The sequence below is a fragment of the Zeus faber genome (genome assembly GCF_960531495.2).
Source record: "Zeus faber genome assembly, chromosome: 1".
Classification (NCBI taxonomy): Eukaryota; Metazoa; Chordata; class Actinopteri; order Zeiformes; family Zeidae; genus Zeus; species Zeus faber.
The window spans coordinates 12,743,318-12,758,112 of record NC_137193.1 but is presented as its reverse complement, the minus strand read 5'-3'; the positions used below and the strand labels follow the sequence as shown (position 1 = coordinate 12,758,112).

Here is a 14,795-nt window from a genome sequence, read left to right as displayed (position 1 = left end):
ACATTGATTCATTGGTTGAGGTCAAAAGTTGCCTTGACTCAAAGGACATCGCTGATGAGTTGAACACGGCTTGATTGTGAGTTAATGAGCGTTGCTTCTTAAGAGACGATAAGCAAATGTGAATCCACTTAAGCTTCACCTGCTGGCAGAATGTTTGCGAAACAAATTAAACGGGGGGAATAAATGCAAATTGTTTAACTCGTGAAATTGTGTTTCTTGGTTGTTTCTTTGTTGCCCGCGCTTGCTTTCAAATGTCATTATGAACGAGCAGCTGCAGTACGCACTCGGACCACTGGGGGGCAGCAAGGTGTCGCAAAAGCCCATTGAATTTCCCAGATACACGAGTGAATTGTCACACTGGCTTTACTAACAGTAGAAGTTTGTTCGAGATGTATTATTCCAATCAATCAATCAATCACTCTTGCCCTTGTTAGGGAATGATCTAAAACCATGTAAACTACATTATAATAATTTTAGACAAAAAAAACCCCACAAATAAAACCTCTAAAACCTAAAACACAGCCTGCCAATAAAATAAAAAATAAAAAACACATACATCATATATACAACAGATACACAATACTATAAACATATCCAATATGAGAATTTTTTTATTGTAGAACATTATTTAACGGAAATTCAAGTTCATTTATAATAATTGTTGGAGCAAGTAGCTTCGGGAATCTCGAATGTTCTCGGAAAATCTGATAATAATGACTTGAATCAGGGTATTTCATATGGATATGCAGTGTTTGAGGCCACTGTGGCTTTTATTAAGGACGTGAATGCACACTATTCACACAATGGTCACAACCACAAGAGCTGATAAAGGAGTCTTATCAAGCTGGAATGCTGGGTCAGATGATGTTACAAACCCAAAGAAATAACAGCGCCTGTCATCTTAATGCAAGGTCTCTGGCACTGAATGAAAGCATGAAACAGCACAGGCCCACCTTTCATATTTCACACGCATCAACAGATCATATTTTATTTTCGTGGGGCCACGGAATGAAAACACCTTCAGTGAGAAATACCGCAAAGCGTAATGACGACCATCTGCTTTTCCATACGAACACCTCACATGTGTGGCTGCAGACGTAATGCACGTCGCTGCAGTTTACTTGTTAGGGTTTGGGCCTTGATTTGTTGAAAAAAAAAAAAAAAAATCCACATATGCATTTAATTGGAGCCATATTCAACATTACCATCGGGGTGGCACGGCTTTCTCCCACGGCGGGAAAATAAAAGACAAATAGCAGGAATCGAGGTAATAAATTCAATAATCTGCAGCTCGACAAAGCTCAGGCCCTTTAAAACCACCATAAAAAATAAAAATAAAAAAAGGCTTCCTCCAATGAGACTCATCTGATCCCCCGGTCGTATAGCAGGCGCAGTATGTACGGTAAAGAATGAATACAGTGCATTCAAACCACAGACCCCCGCCTCCACCCCCCTCGCCCTCGCTGCACCTCTCTCTCTCTCTCTCTTTTTTTTTTTTTTTTTTTTTTTTTGTTCGGGTCCAAATCTGTAACAGATTGGTTTTAGTCTGACTGGAGGTATGCAGCCACAACACCACATGTAGGGGTCCGCGTAATCCCCTCTGCGGAGTATTAAGCACACAGCATGGGCATTCCCTTAAAGACCTGGCAGGAATTACCCAAACATAATCTCCGTGATCATCATTTAGTGTGCGGCTCAGAAGGAAAGACTGGCAGAGGGTGGAGGGTGATGGAGGGGGCTTGTCATTTGAACTTCCAGGAGGGACCCTAAAAAACTCCACCGTCCAGTTTCGGCTCCGCCATCTGGGGCGCGGGTGGAGGCCCCGTCGTACGGCGCCCACAGCCCGAGCGCCTTCAGAGTCCCTGACGCTCACGCGTTGTCTGAGCCCGGTGTGCGTGCGCGAGCGTCTGTTCTCGCCTGCAGCGCAGGGAGGCCTCGTCGGCGGTGGGGGGCAACCGGCTTAACGCCGATCCGTCGAGGCGGAAACCCATTACGGCGGAGCGCCGTGACCGCGGGCCACCCCGCGGCGAGGGGATTCGGGCGAGTGGGGGTCTCGGAAACAAACAGACGCAGGGACGCGCCTCGGTTGCGTCTGTTTGACGAGCCCCGGCGTGGTTTCGGCGTTCGAAAAGGAATAACCGACCGGTCATATTGAGCACAAAGGGACGTGTGGGACCCACTCGGTCGGCTGCAGCCGCCGCCGAAGCGTCGGCACCCCTCCGCCCCTTTCATAATACACGTTCATAATACACGTCTTCCTGCTCTTATCGCGTTGGCAAAGCCGAGTACAGGCAGAGGAAGGGGGGAGAAAAAAAAATCAATCAACTAAATGTTGGCTAAGAGGATTTGAGGCGGCAGGGGAGGGCTGTCTTGGATGGGTTGGATAAATGAGGGGCGACAGTAATGCGAGGCGGAGCCCGTGTGGCCCCCGCACCGTCACCCGGCGCCCCGCAGCTGATTCACCCCGCTGCGTTTACACTCCTCTTCATGTTTTCCTCTTCATTTCCCCCCAACGACGTATCCGTCGTCCGTGACGGCGCGCGAGAGAGACGAGTTGTTCATCGTCCGCTAACGTCAGCCAGACCTGCTGCTTTTTACTGCGAACCCCGGCGGAAACGGTTCGGTGGTTTTCGGCCGAGCGTGCTCGTCGGCCCGTGCCGAGCCTTTCCCCCCGACGGTGGGATTTTTATTTTTTTTTTTATCAAACCGCGTTAAATAAACTTTAGGGGTGTAACTTTAGCCACGGCTTTACACGCTGCCCATAACTCACAACGACCTGGATGTTATTGTTTCCATAAAGCCGAGGTGCGGTGAAGCGCTTGGGGAGAGTGATGATGCAGCGCTGGCTCCGAGCGTGTGTGAACAGGTGCAGGGGGACAAGACGTGGAAAACACAGTTTTTGTGTTCGGAGACACGGACCACGTGGTCAGTCAGTCAGTCAGTCATTCTCTCAGTCAGTCAGTCAGTCAGTCAGCCAGTAAGTCAGTCAGTCTTCCTGTCAGTCAGTCAGTCAGTCAGTCAGTCAGTCTGTCTGTCTGTCTGTCTGTCTGTCTGTCTGTCTGTCTGTCTGTCTGTCTCTCAGTCAGTCAGTCAGTCAGTCAGTCAGTCAGTCAGTCATTCAATCAGTCTGACTGTCTGTCAGTCTGTCAGTCAGTCAGTTTTTCTGTCAGTCAGTCAGTCAGTCATTCTGTCAGTCAGTCAGTCAGTCACTCTTCATGTCAGTCAATTAGTCAGTCAGTCCATCAGTTTGTCAGTCAGTCAGTCAGTCAGTCAGTCAGTCGGTCAGTCAGTCTGTCAGTCAATCAGTCAGTCAGTTAGTCAGTCAGTCAGTTAGTCAGTCGCTCTGTCTGTCAGTCAGTCAGTCAGCCAGTCATTCTCTCATTCAATCAGTCAGTCGGCCAGTCAGTCAGTCAGTCTTCCTGTGAGTCAGTCAGTCAGTCAGTCCGTCAGTCAGTCTGTCTGTCTGTCTGTCTGTCTGTCTGTCTGTCTGTCTGCCAGTCAGTCAGTCCTTCTGTCAGTCAGTCCCTCAGTTTTCCTGTCAGTCAGTCAGTCAGCCAGTCAGTCAGCCAGTCAGGCAGTCAGTCAGTCAGTCAGTCAGCCAGTCAACCAGTCAGTCAGTCAGTGAAAGAGTTTTCCTCCCTCAGTTAAGACGGGCTGAGTCAGACCCCGGCCCCCCCTGTGCTGTTAAAATTCCTGAACCGCCTTGAAAAGCGAAAGCTGAGGCGGATCCGAACGTCAACAGGGGGTCCGTAAAGCACACATGTTTCCTGGACGGCTCTGTCCGGACCAGCTGTGCATACATCACCGCCCCGACGGCCGGCGAGGTGGATGGATGGAAAGACCGATGGAAAGGAAGAAGGGCAGGGAGACGGGGCACAAACAGAGAGGGGGAAATGAAGAGGTGGAGGGAGACAATGAAAGGAATCCTGCGAGACCTTTGAAGGCATTCAGCCGGCGGAAAAAGGGGGAAAGTGAAAACCAGTCCCTCCGATCTGTTACTCCGTCAACGTCTGACCCTCCACCCACTCGCCTCCCCTCCACCCGACCCATCTGACAAATTGAAGGGGTTAAAGGTCGGCAGGTGCTCACGGGGGTATGGACGGCCTGTGGCAGCCTGTGGCTCTCCTTTCTGAGAGGTGAAGCATTTGAGGTCACTGGACTGGTGTTTTTTTTATTTATCTATGTATTTATTTTTTTTACCAGGGACAGTGCACATTCATCAATATTTCACTTTCCACATCAATGTAAATGTGCCAGAGTTCGATAAAGCGCTCATTTTCATCCGTAGTCCCTAGGAAGGTTATTACAAATGAGTGGCCTAATGTCAACAATACAGTGCTGCAGCAAGCACTACAGCACAACACAATGCACCACAATACATAAATACATTAAAAAGGTAACAGATATATATATAAAAACAATTAGAGTACGTAAAGCGATGAGAAAGCGTGATTGCTCATGATTACAAGTTTGCTTTAAGCCATGTCTTAAGTTTATGTTTAAAGATTAGGAATTTTGTGCTCTCTCTTAATTCAATAGGCAAGACAAGTTTATTTGGATAGCACATTTCAACAACAAGGCAATTCAAAGTGCCTAACGTCAAACATAAAAAGCATTTAGACAAAGTGCAAAGAAACACATTATAAGAGGACACACAATGCATTAAGTTAAACAAATAGAATACATGAATTGCATAAAGTTATTGTGCAGTGCAAGAAATGAATCAAAGAAACCTTGTTTTACGCTTTGTTAACAAGACAAAGTTCAGGAAAAACACGTTGTAAAAGGAAGAACACATTATAAAGTTCAGAAATACAATCCATAGAATGCATAAAATCAAGTCATAAAAGTGACGGTGCGGTGCAAGTAATGAATATTTGATTGAGTAAAAGGCAGCGGCAAACAGAAAAGTCTGTCTGCCGCTGTCTGCTCAGTCAGGGCCACCTGACTGAGCAGACAGTTTGCCCGAACCTGCCTTGTCTGTGTTGTACAACACAGTCCCCTCCGGTAGTTGCCCCTGGTGCCCTGCCGCTACCATACTGCTGCTTGATGAGCTGGCTCAGTGGAGGTGCAAGCCCCGTGTAAGACCTTGGAGATGAGGCAGGCATCTGAAAAATGTCCAACTGTCAAAATGAAATAAATTCCACTTTTGTACTATATGGCAATGCTGATAGCTATTGGCCTTTCGGTCAAGTGTTTTTAGTGTCTGTTTGTAAAGGGACTCAATTGGTTTCAGAGTTGTCATGCTTGCTTGTGACGGGCTCGTCAAACAGTGTGCGATGGCAACCCCCGGGTTTCACGCTTTTTCACGCTCACAGCCACGAAAAATCAATCTTCTGAATCTTGTCCCGGAGTACAATTCTCCCGCTTTTTTCGTGCTTGACATAACAAAATTTTAACCAATTCATTTGAACGGGGAGATTTTCACAGTCTTTAGAACCGTGAGCCATGGGAAAAAGGAGGGGGGCACAGATACTTAAACTAACCTGACCAAAGTACGCCACCACGGAGAGATGGGGTGTGGGGTGCATGGATGTATTGACCTTGGAACCTTGGAACCATGGATGTCCACCACCTTCATCTAATTTTGACTTTACCCTTTCAAGAAAGTAGCAACCGGCCATTTCTGTTGAGTGGTTGGTGCAAAATCCGAAATTACATTGGGTGCAGAGTGGTAAGGGCCCATGCTCAGGTGAGCGGTCAGCTGCTTTGCGACCCATTTCTCGGCCACCTTGGACACTACAGGTAAAAGAGTGATGGGTCTGTAGTTTCCCACAGTTGTTTGTTTAAAATGGGCGTTTCAAAAGCTGGCTTCCAGGTGCTTGGAAATATTCCTTACTAAATTGAAAGATGAGCGATGGGGCAGACCAGGGCATCCTTAGGTGATTTAAAAAATGTGGTATCCAAACCATAAGCATCCTTTGCTTTGAGTCTGATAAATCGTTTTCACTGCACAAAAAAACCCCAAACCCCTAACATCTGGCTTTTCTCTTTAGTGGGAAAGGTTTCTCCCGGCATTCAGTCCCAGGACAAATGACCCTGCAGTAGTAGTAGTAGACGGGTTTTTATCGGCTCCAGCTCCGATCGGCAGTGACGGAAACGGGCACACTTGCTAATTTTAGGCCCTTGACCGGCACGATGAGACAGACAGGAATATCTATGCATCATTCCATCATTTCATTTCCGATTAAGATCCAATCGATTCAAAATCAGGAGTTGTTGACTTTTTCCATCAAGCCAGTCTCCGAAGCGCTGCCCAAGCGCTGCGCGGGTGCGGGCAAGGATACCCCATGCTGCTTCTACTACCAAATCACACTTTTGGTTTGGTGTACTCTGGTAGAATCTGGTGTGGTGTGGTGTGGTGTGGTGTGGTGTTGTCTGGTCTGGTGTGGTCTGGTCTGGTCTGGTCGAATCTGGTGTGGTGTGATGTGGTTGGTGTGGCCTGGTCTGGTCTTGTATGGTCGAATCTGGTGTGGTGTGGCATGGTCTGGTCTGGTCTGGTCTGGTCTGGTCGAATCTGCTGTGGTCTGGTGTGGCGTGATCCGGTCTGGTCTGGTCTGGTTTGGTCTGGTCTGGTCTGGTCTGGTCTGGTCTGGTCTGGTTTGGTCTGGTCTGGTCTGGTCTGGTCTGGTCTGGTTTGGTCTGGTTTGGTCTGGTCTGGTCTGGTCTGTTCTGGTTTGGTCTGGTCTGGTCTGGTCTTCAGTAAACCTTACATATCGCCGATGACAGAAAACACTCACAGACTCTCAGACGGCCACAATCAGCTTCCAGGGCTTTACCTTCTAACCCACTGCTAAACCATAATCCACCCATTCAATATCGTAGCAGTAGTGATTATGTATTCCCTCTATGGATCCAGTCAGTGTAAAAGCCCATATTACGCCATAACACATCAAATTAAACCACGGCAGAGCAGTGTATCTAATGGATGCAGCATTGAAGGGGGCCTTATTTATAGTGTAGTGTTTTATATTAATCACTATTAGTCGAACATATAATCGTACCCCACTTTGCAGACTGGATAAAACGATTCATAAACAGAACGTTGGAACTAAACCCTGATGACATTGGAACACAGAGGATATTGAAAAGTCTCTGACCTTGCCGGCCAGCGGTGCTATCGGTCCCGAATATGAAACCTAATTAGGTTTGAAGCGGGCTGATAAAGAACGACTGAAGCTCAACATCCTGCAACTGCGGTCAATAGCGCTCGGATCCATAGATTTCTCTAAATTAGGTTGTTTTTCCATGTAATTGCACATTTTTTCTTTGGCCGTGTTTGCTCAAATGAATTCCCCAGCTCTGGTCGTTCCCCCCAGACATTATATCCTTGAAAGGAATCAATGGGCGCCGTGATCAATGATTCCAACGCGTGAGAGAGACATTCCTCTACTATACCGTAGCGCAGGCAACGGGCTGGTTCGGGGCAAACAACCTCATGAGAATATTCCGAGGAGCGGACAGAGTTCTCCGCTTCCCGGCACCGGGAGCGATGAGCGGCTGAGATGAGATGAGATCAGTTTATTCCAGCCTGGCGCGCACGGCCCCGACCCACATTCCCCCAATCGCGATCGATACCTCCTCGGGTCCCGCGCACGGGCAGGCGGGCGGTTTGCCAGACGGTCGGGACAGACGGAGGGACCCCTATCTGATGTTGAGGGAAATTGCACAGTCCAATTTAAAATAGCCGGCGGTGGGGTGGCTTTCATAAGCATGTGCCAATTAGTTCCACTGTCAATAATGGTAATACTAAAGGACATTGTGTTCCAGGGGGAGGGGGGCATCATCAAGCTTATGGCCGTTGTTCATTGTTAGTGGCTGATACACTGACAAGAGGCAGAAACGCACACACACACACACACACACACACAGCGAGCTGTGTAAGGAGCTGTTGTAAGCGTTAGGGGGCAGAATTCTACCCCCCTGAAGATAATCAGAAATGACGTCCTATAAAGGTCAACAAACAAAGCACTAGTGGGACAAACACCGGTTGTGTGATGAGATTCATTAGGACAGCATGGAGAGAGCGAGAGAGAGGGAGAGAGAGAGAGAGCGAGAGCAGTGAGGGGGGGGGGGGGGGCACATTCCTCTGTTGTCTCAGCCGGCCCCCTCCCCTCCCCTCTCCTCCCCTCTCCTCCTCCCCCTCCTCCTCCACCTCCTCCTCCTCCTCCTCCTCCGCAGCAGCAGCAGCTGAAACAGGTGTGCTTTTTCACTCGGGGGCGGGGTGCGGTCGAGGGGCACAACAAGTGCCCGGTCCCATGTGGTTTCCGAGCCGTCGCACGCGGCCACGTCTTGACCGGTTGCGCCTGCTCCGCTCATCCCCGGAGCTGGCTAAGTACGGTCTCGCAACTGTGCGGCTGTTAGCCCCCGACAATTTCATTTAATGGTGTGGCCCTGTCCCCCCCCAGAAGACTCGACTCGAGGACGTTTACGAGCCGCTTGACGTCTCAACTTTCCGGCCGCTATTAGGGATTATACGCACCCTGATGAGATGTGGCAGCTTGGTGTGAAGATTATTACATTACCGTCCACCTTGTATGAAGGGCCCCCGCCTGGCCTGGGGCCCATTGGCAAGGAATCCCCATTTGCCTCCGCATTAGGTGCCACCAAAAATGATCTACACTGGCATGCTGCATTTTACTTTTGTATTATCTCTTGCTATGTTTATTACTATTGTTATGCACCAAACACCAAGACAAATTCCTCGTCTGTGTGAAATAATAGAGACGATAGAATAGGCAATAGAGACGATTGTGATTGTGATTGTGATTGTGATTGTAATTGCGATTCTCACGGCGGTTCCTCTTCTGGGGACGCACGATTCGCAAACGATTCTTTGTTTTGCAAACGAACAAATCTTTTGAATGACCCATGAGTCGGGAGTCACTCCGGCAAGGGTCGCTCATTTTGTTTTTACGACCCTTTGCGTGACTCTGAGGGTTTTGGTCTCTGGCCTCGCCCCGATTTTACGCCAACTGAGTCAGAGGAACAGACAGGGGTCGGGGAAATGGATTGAACGTCTTTGCCGAGTCACTTGTCAAGGAAAAAAATGAGCACGGCTTTTCATCACTATTCTCTTCTCAGCTTGGGGAGGCACGCACGCACGCACGCACGCACGCACACACACACACACACACACACACACACACACCAAACACACACACACACACACGTACACACAAAGTGCTCCAGACCGTACACCACGGTTCTAATGTCTCCAGCTCAGGAAACAGAGGGTTCCTGTTTTTGAGCACAAGCTCTATTGTTTTCCTTCACAGCTTTTCGCCTGCATACTATGCACACCCACTCTGTCTCTCTCTCTCTCTCTCTCTCTCTCTCCGTCTCTCTCTCTCTCTGTCTCTCTCCCCCTCTCTCTCTTTGTTTATCTGATTTGGTTTGATGTCCAATTGGTGCTTCTAATATCACGAAAAAAAAGAACCCCACTCCCTTATCGGGGCCTTTCACTCTGCTAATATTGACACGGGCGGAGAGGTAGAGTCAACACAGATCAGCACGGCGACGCTTCCTCTCTTGTCTCCGCCCGCGACCGTCTCCGTCTGGAGCCGGCGAGTCATCACATCTCGGTCTGCACCGGAGGACTTAGGCGTCCTCCCTGTCGTCCCGGCGCCCTCCGTCCTTTTCTCTCGGCCTCCTTCTCCCGATGGGTCCCGCTCCCCGTCCATCTCCGCCCCGGGACTTGGCGTCTCTCGTGGTCGTCGCCCGACCCGAGGTGTCGGGGAGGGGAGAGGGAGGTGAAGTCTGGCAGAACAGCTGGCTTTAATGCGACGGCTCGGGTCACTGCATGTTCAAGCCGCACCTGCGAAATCCCCGATTTCACCCTTTCCTTCGAGCTGTTTCTCCTATTTCCCTCTCTCTCTCTCTCTCTCTCTCTCTCTCTCTCTCTCTCTCTCTCTCTTTTCTTTTCCTTCCCCTCTAGTCGCACCCGTCCTCCCTGTAACCCTTGCCTCCTTGTCTCATCCCTCTCCTCCTTTCACACCCCATATCTCTCTCTCCCCGATTCTCCGTCACCGGCAATCACTCATCTCCGTCTCCTCCATCATCCCTCCCTTCTATCGCCCGTCTCCGGTGGTAGAAAGCAACAAAGTACTTTGATGAAGTACATTTTAATACATACCTGGCCTTGAAGAGTTTATTGATTCATTCAACTTTTACCCCTTTCAAAGAAAATATTCCGCAAAATGTTCTGTTGTATCAGGGCATTGGAAATAACAAGGACTTTAACTTTTTATATACTTACTACTTGTACTTTACTACTTATAATAATGTTCTTTTACTGATGTAGAAAACATCAATTTGGTATTTTCACTTGTACTATAATCATTCTGTGTCGGGGTTACTATGGTAATTGTACTTCTCCCTCTTTCCCTCCCTCCCCCTCCCTCCCTCTCCCTCCCTCCCTCCCTCACATCCTCCCTCCCTCACATCCTCCCTCCCTCCTTCTTGCAGACTGGTGTGTTGTGTCTGCCAGCTTCTCTCAGCTGGTTCACAGGTTTCCTCGGCGCTGGAACGGAACCGGGAGCAGAACGAGATGCTGAGAAAGGCCAGAGCGACCGTTCCCAATGTGCCTCACACACACACACACACACACACACACACACACACACACACACACACACACACACACACACACACACAGCGTTACACCACCGCTGCTCCGACTGACGCAGCAGCACACAAACACACGCACACACACGCACACACACGCACACACACACACGCGCACACACACACACACACACACACACACACACACACACACACACACACACACACACACACACACACACACACACACACAAACACACACGCACACCGGGTGGTGTTCTGATGAGTAAGCCCAACCTCCACCCACTTAAGACACCTCTCGATTCATGAAACCAAAGTATGCGTGCGTAAAGGAATTCTAAGTAGACTATTTTTGAGTACAGCCAGTGGTGGAAGCTACTGGAGGCTACTGCACTTAAAATGCAAAGAGATATAACTGCTGGGTCCAACATTGATTTATTTTCAAAGATTAACCGGTTCCAACTATGCGCCTACATAAATAAACACCCCCTAAACAAGGGGAAGAAAGTGTCTCCTCTCGCCCATGCTCACACGCTGCTTACACTCTGAACTCCAGTGCAAGAAAATATCGTCAGCAGCGTCCCCAGAATAACTCCCAGAAGAATGTTAATGATTCCATTGCTCTTCAGTTTGTCCTCTGTGCCGGAGACGTGTGTGCTGTTTATCTTTCTGTGAACCCTCATAGCTTTTGCTCTCCTCGCAGCCTGACAGTCATCCCAAGTTCACAGCTCAGGCCGAGTGGATGTGACCCCGGGGACCTTGGAAGACCAAGACTGTAATCAGTGATAATATGGCCCCAGAGGCCCCTAATGCATTTGTAGCAACTGTAGTGTTCCAGGTTTTAGTGAGGGAATTTGTATTTATAGATTGCTATTAGGTGGCGGTGATGGTAATGCAATTTTCAATGTGGATATTCTGAATAAAGAGCACACAAGAGAGGGTTAATTAACTCATGACGGGTGAAGGGAGGATCCCCCCCCCCCCCCCCGCCCCCCCAAAAAAACATTACGCCAAAAGAAACACACAGAGAAGGATTTAATATAACTTTCACTGTATGTTTATTTTGCTGTAATTGTTTTCTTTGTCCTATATTGTCCTATAATATATATTATATATTATAGGATATAGGATATATTATTATTTATATATATATATACATCCAGTATGTGTGTGTATATATATGTATATATATATATATATATATATATATATATATATATATATATATATATACATATGTATATTTATCTATTTATTTCTTTACAGTATATCTAGTTCTCCATTGAACCCATTTGCCTCCGCACCTCTGTTGTTAAACTAACTTTCCCAGAATGCCGCTCGGCTGTGACGTCATATTCCTGCGCAAAGCTGCGCTGTCGTCAACAGAAGGGAAGAAGGTAAATCGCTGCCAAAGTGTTTCCGAGCCGACGGCCAAGCGTTCGAGCGCTTTTCGTTTCTATTTCTTCCTCTTCTCGAAGGTGGTTCATTCCTCATGTCCAGCAGGCTTGCGTTAGTGCGACGTCGGCAGCTTTCTGTCTTTCGGGCTAAAGCTTGCTATGCTAACAGTGTTCAGATTTCGATTCGTCGGGAGAGCGACGGCGAGTTCTCCTTAAGATCATGTCCGACGAGTAGAATTAATCATATGAGACGTATAAAGTAGTTACAGAGTCCAGCAAGTGTGATTGATTCCACATATATAATGCTAATGTAATGCCCACCAACTGTTCAAGTACAAGTGGAATATCTTGAAAATAGCCCCTTTTGTGCGGAAGTGCTTGAAAATTCCTTGAAAGGAAAGGCCATTCCTTCTGAGTTTGTTATTCAAATCGTAATGTAATAAACCTTTCCAGAATCGCTTTTATAGATTATTGACTATAGATTATTAGACATAGATGATTCCAGGGAAATGTACATTTCATCCAGCATGGTTGGAAATAGACACATGCAATAGGAGATGACAGTGAGATGAATAATATATATAGATATACTAATGTAAATAATAGGTAATGACACTAAGATTATATTATATTTTTAATTCTAAGGATCACTGAAAATGGATTATATTTGTTTTGTGTCAGGTCCTTGCTTTATGCTTTGAAAAGTACTTGGAAGTCCCTGAAATTCAGTTTTTGCCAAATTGAACCCTTAATATAACACTTTATAATCCCTGTTGGGATATTCACGTATTACAGAAAAAAATATGCAAATCAAGAAAGGGATGAGGATTTAATAGTAAACAATACAACCATAATATGAAAAACAATGGGTTTGAAATTGGCAAAGATTTATTTTTCTACGTAGCACAATTTACAGGAATCAAAGAGGCCTACGTTGAACCCAAAGTTAGTATTTGTAAGTCAGAACTACGAAGAATGTTAAAGATGTCATTTTAACCTCCTCCCTCCAGAAGACGCCCTGTGTTTAACTTCCTACCCACCGACTGGTGTTCCTCCATCATGACCAAGCTCCTGGAGTGGCTGTTTGGGGTGTTGGCGGTGGGCGTCGCCTGGGCGCTCGTGACCTTCGACCTCCTGGACCTGAGGCTCCCTCAGACTTACCGGGAGGTGGCCTGGCCCATGCCCCTGTACCTGCTGGTGACTTTCGGCTGCTACTCCCTGGCCACCATCGGATACAGGGTGGCCACGTTCAACGACTGCGAAGGAGCCGCCAGGGAACTCCAGGAGCAGATTAGAGAAGCCAAAGCCGACCTGAGAAGAAAGGGATTAGCGATGTGAATTCGGAAGAAGTACCAAGTGACTTTTGAAAGATTTAGAACGTACAGTTGGAACACGTTGGACCTGTCTCTCCTATTGTCCCAGATCGCTCGCTCGCTCACTCGCTCGCTCTACACAGTCAGTACAATTAAAGTTTCATAATGTTAGGAAATGTTTTGTAACGATACAGGATAACACTGAAAAATTTGCGGATTGAGCGATAGACTCTCTGCTTGTGAAGTAACTGGAATTTAGGAGGTAATGGTGGTGGTAAAGGTAACCTCTTTATTTTTTTTTTTAATTGATAGCACGATAGAAACCTTTTTCTGTTGTTTAAATATCAGTTTGCAGTGGCATTTTCAGCAACCTCTTACACACTGTACATCACTCAACTATCCATTTGTTTTCCTATTGCTTTCCGCCGTAATCCCAACTATTGAATCTCGAGATTAACATTGGAAGGGAAATTGATTACTCGAGGACGGCAAATGTAGTTTTTTGGTATCGGTGAACATTCCTTTATTTTTTATTTTTCATTAGATCCATTTTTTGATAGTGGATGATTCTTATTGGTTCCCTGCTTCCCGAGGCAATTTTGGAGAGCTTTGTGGATGGTGCAGTGCAGTCTGTGAGCATATAGATGACATTTTATCATGGATAGTGTGAAAGCAATGGTGAAAATGTATTGTGGGTTCTATCCACTGCGGAACCCATTTGGAGCAAGACATATTTCTCGTCTCACTTTTATAATAAATCCCAAAAAAGGACACAATCTCGTAGCTCCCTCATTTCCAGAGTCTGTGTTAGTAGGCAGGCTATAAGTACGGTATGTAACTCCATACAAGTTTTCTGTTTTTTGGCAAGTGCAGTGTCTGTGTCGGCTTTAAAAGGCCGCCTATGCTCATTTTCAGCTGCTCCCGCTGTGCACAAACAAAGCATAGCCTGGCCAAAGCGATCATTATAGGGTTTCTAAAGCTCCCATAACTTCAGAACAAATGCAAAAGAGCTGGCAGTTCTCAGCTTGCGAGCGCTGCCTGTTGTGCTGTTTTGGCCGCAGCCCAATCACACACTGCAACGTCACCCCCCCCCCCCCCCCCCCCCCCTACACACACACACACACACACACACACACACACACAAATCTCTGCAAGCTGTTGCAAGAGCAGAATGGATAAAAGGCAACCTGGGATATGCCAGAAAAGAAAACAAAAAAAACTACACCAAAGCATCCTTTGGTATGCTGTTGTCTTCTTTGTCTTGGCCACCACAATAATCAAAATGGTGTAATAACTCGTTTTGTCCGCCTGGCCAGCTACCTTTCAGCGGAATCCATGACAAAAAGTTAATGTTGCATTAGTGCAACTACATTTTTTTTAACCCATATCATACATACCAGTCAAAGCATCCATGCACCAGTGCGGTCAATATGGAGGTTTTTTTTTAATACCATAATCTTAAAGCTAGATGGCCGTCATCCAATGCGCGGGCTGAGAA

General features: G+C 47.2%; 1 protein-coding gene across 2 annotated transcripts; it reads left to right on the top strand.

Moving 5' to 3' along the window:
* The first annotated feature begins 11,941 nt into the window (after positions 1–11,941).
* On the top strand, positions 11,942–14,053 carry dpm3 (dolichyl-phosphate mannosyltransferase subunit 3, regulatory). Of its 2 annotated transcripts, none has more exons than XM_080012367.1 (2): positions 11,942–11,984; positions 12,995–14,053. In XM_080012367.1, the coding sequence occupies exon 2, from the start codon at positions 13,044–13,046 to the stop codon at positions 13,320–13,322; it is 279 nt and encodes a 92-aa protein (XP_079868493.1). In that variant the 5' UTR covers positions 11,942–11,984; positions 12,995–13,043; the 3' UTR covers positions 13,323–14,053. The 2 variants fall into 2 exon arrangements, with proteins under 2 accessions (XP_079868493.1, XP_079868494.1); XM_080012368.1 differs by having other exon boundaries at positions 11,968–12,065.
* The last annotated feature ends 742 nt before the right edge of the window (positions 14,054–14,795 follow it).

What these genes read in the sequence shown, in the direction of transcription:
- dpm3 (XM_080012367.1), top strand. Translation starts at nt 13,044, where the DNA reads ATGACCAAGCTCCTGGAGTGGCTGTTTGGGGTGTTGGCGGTGGGCGTC.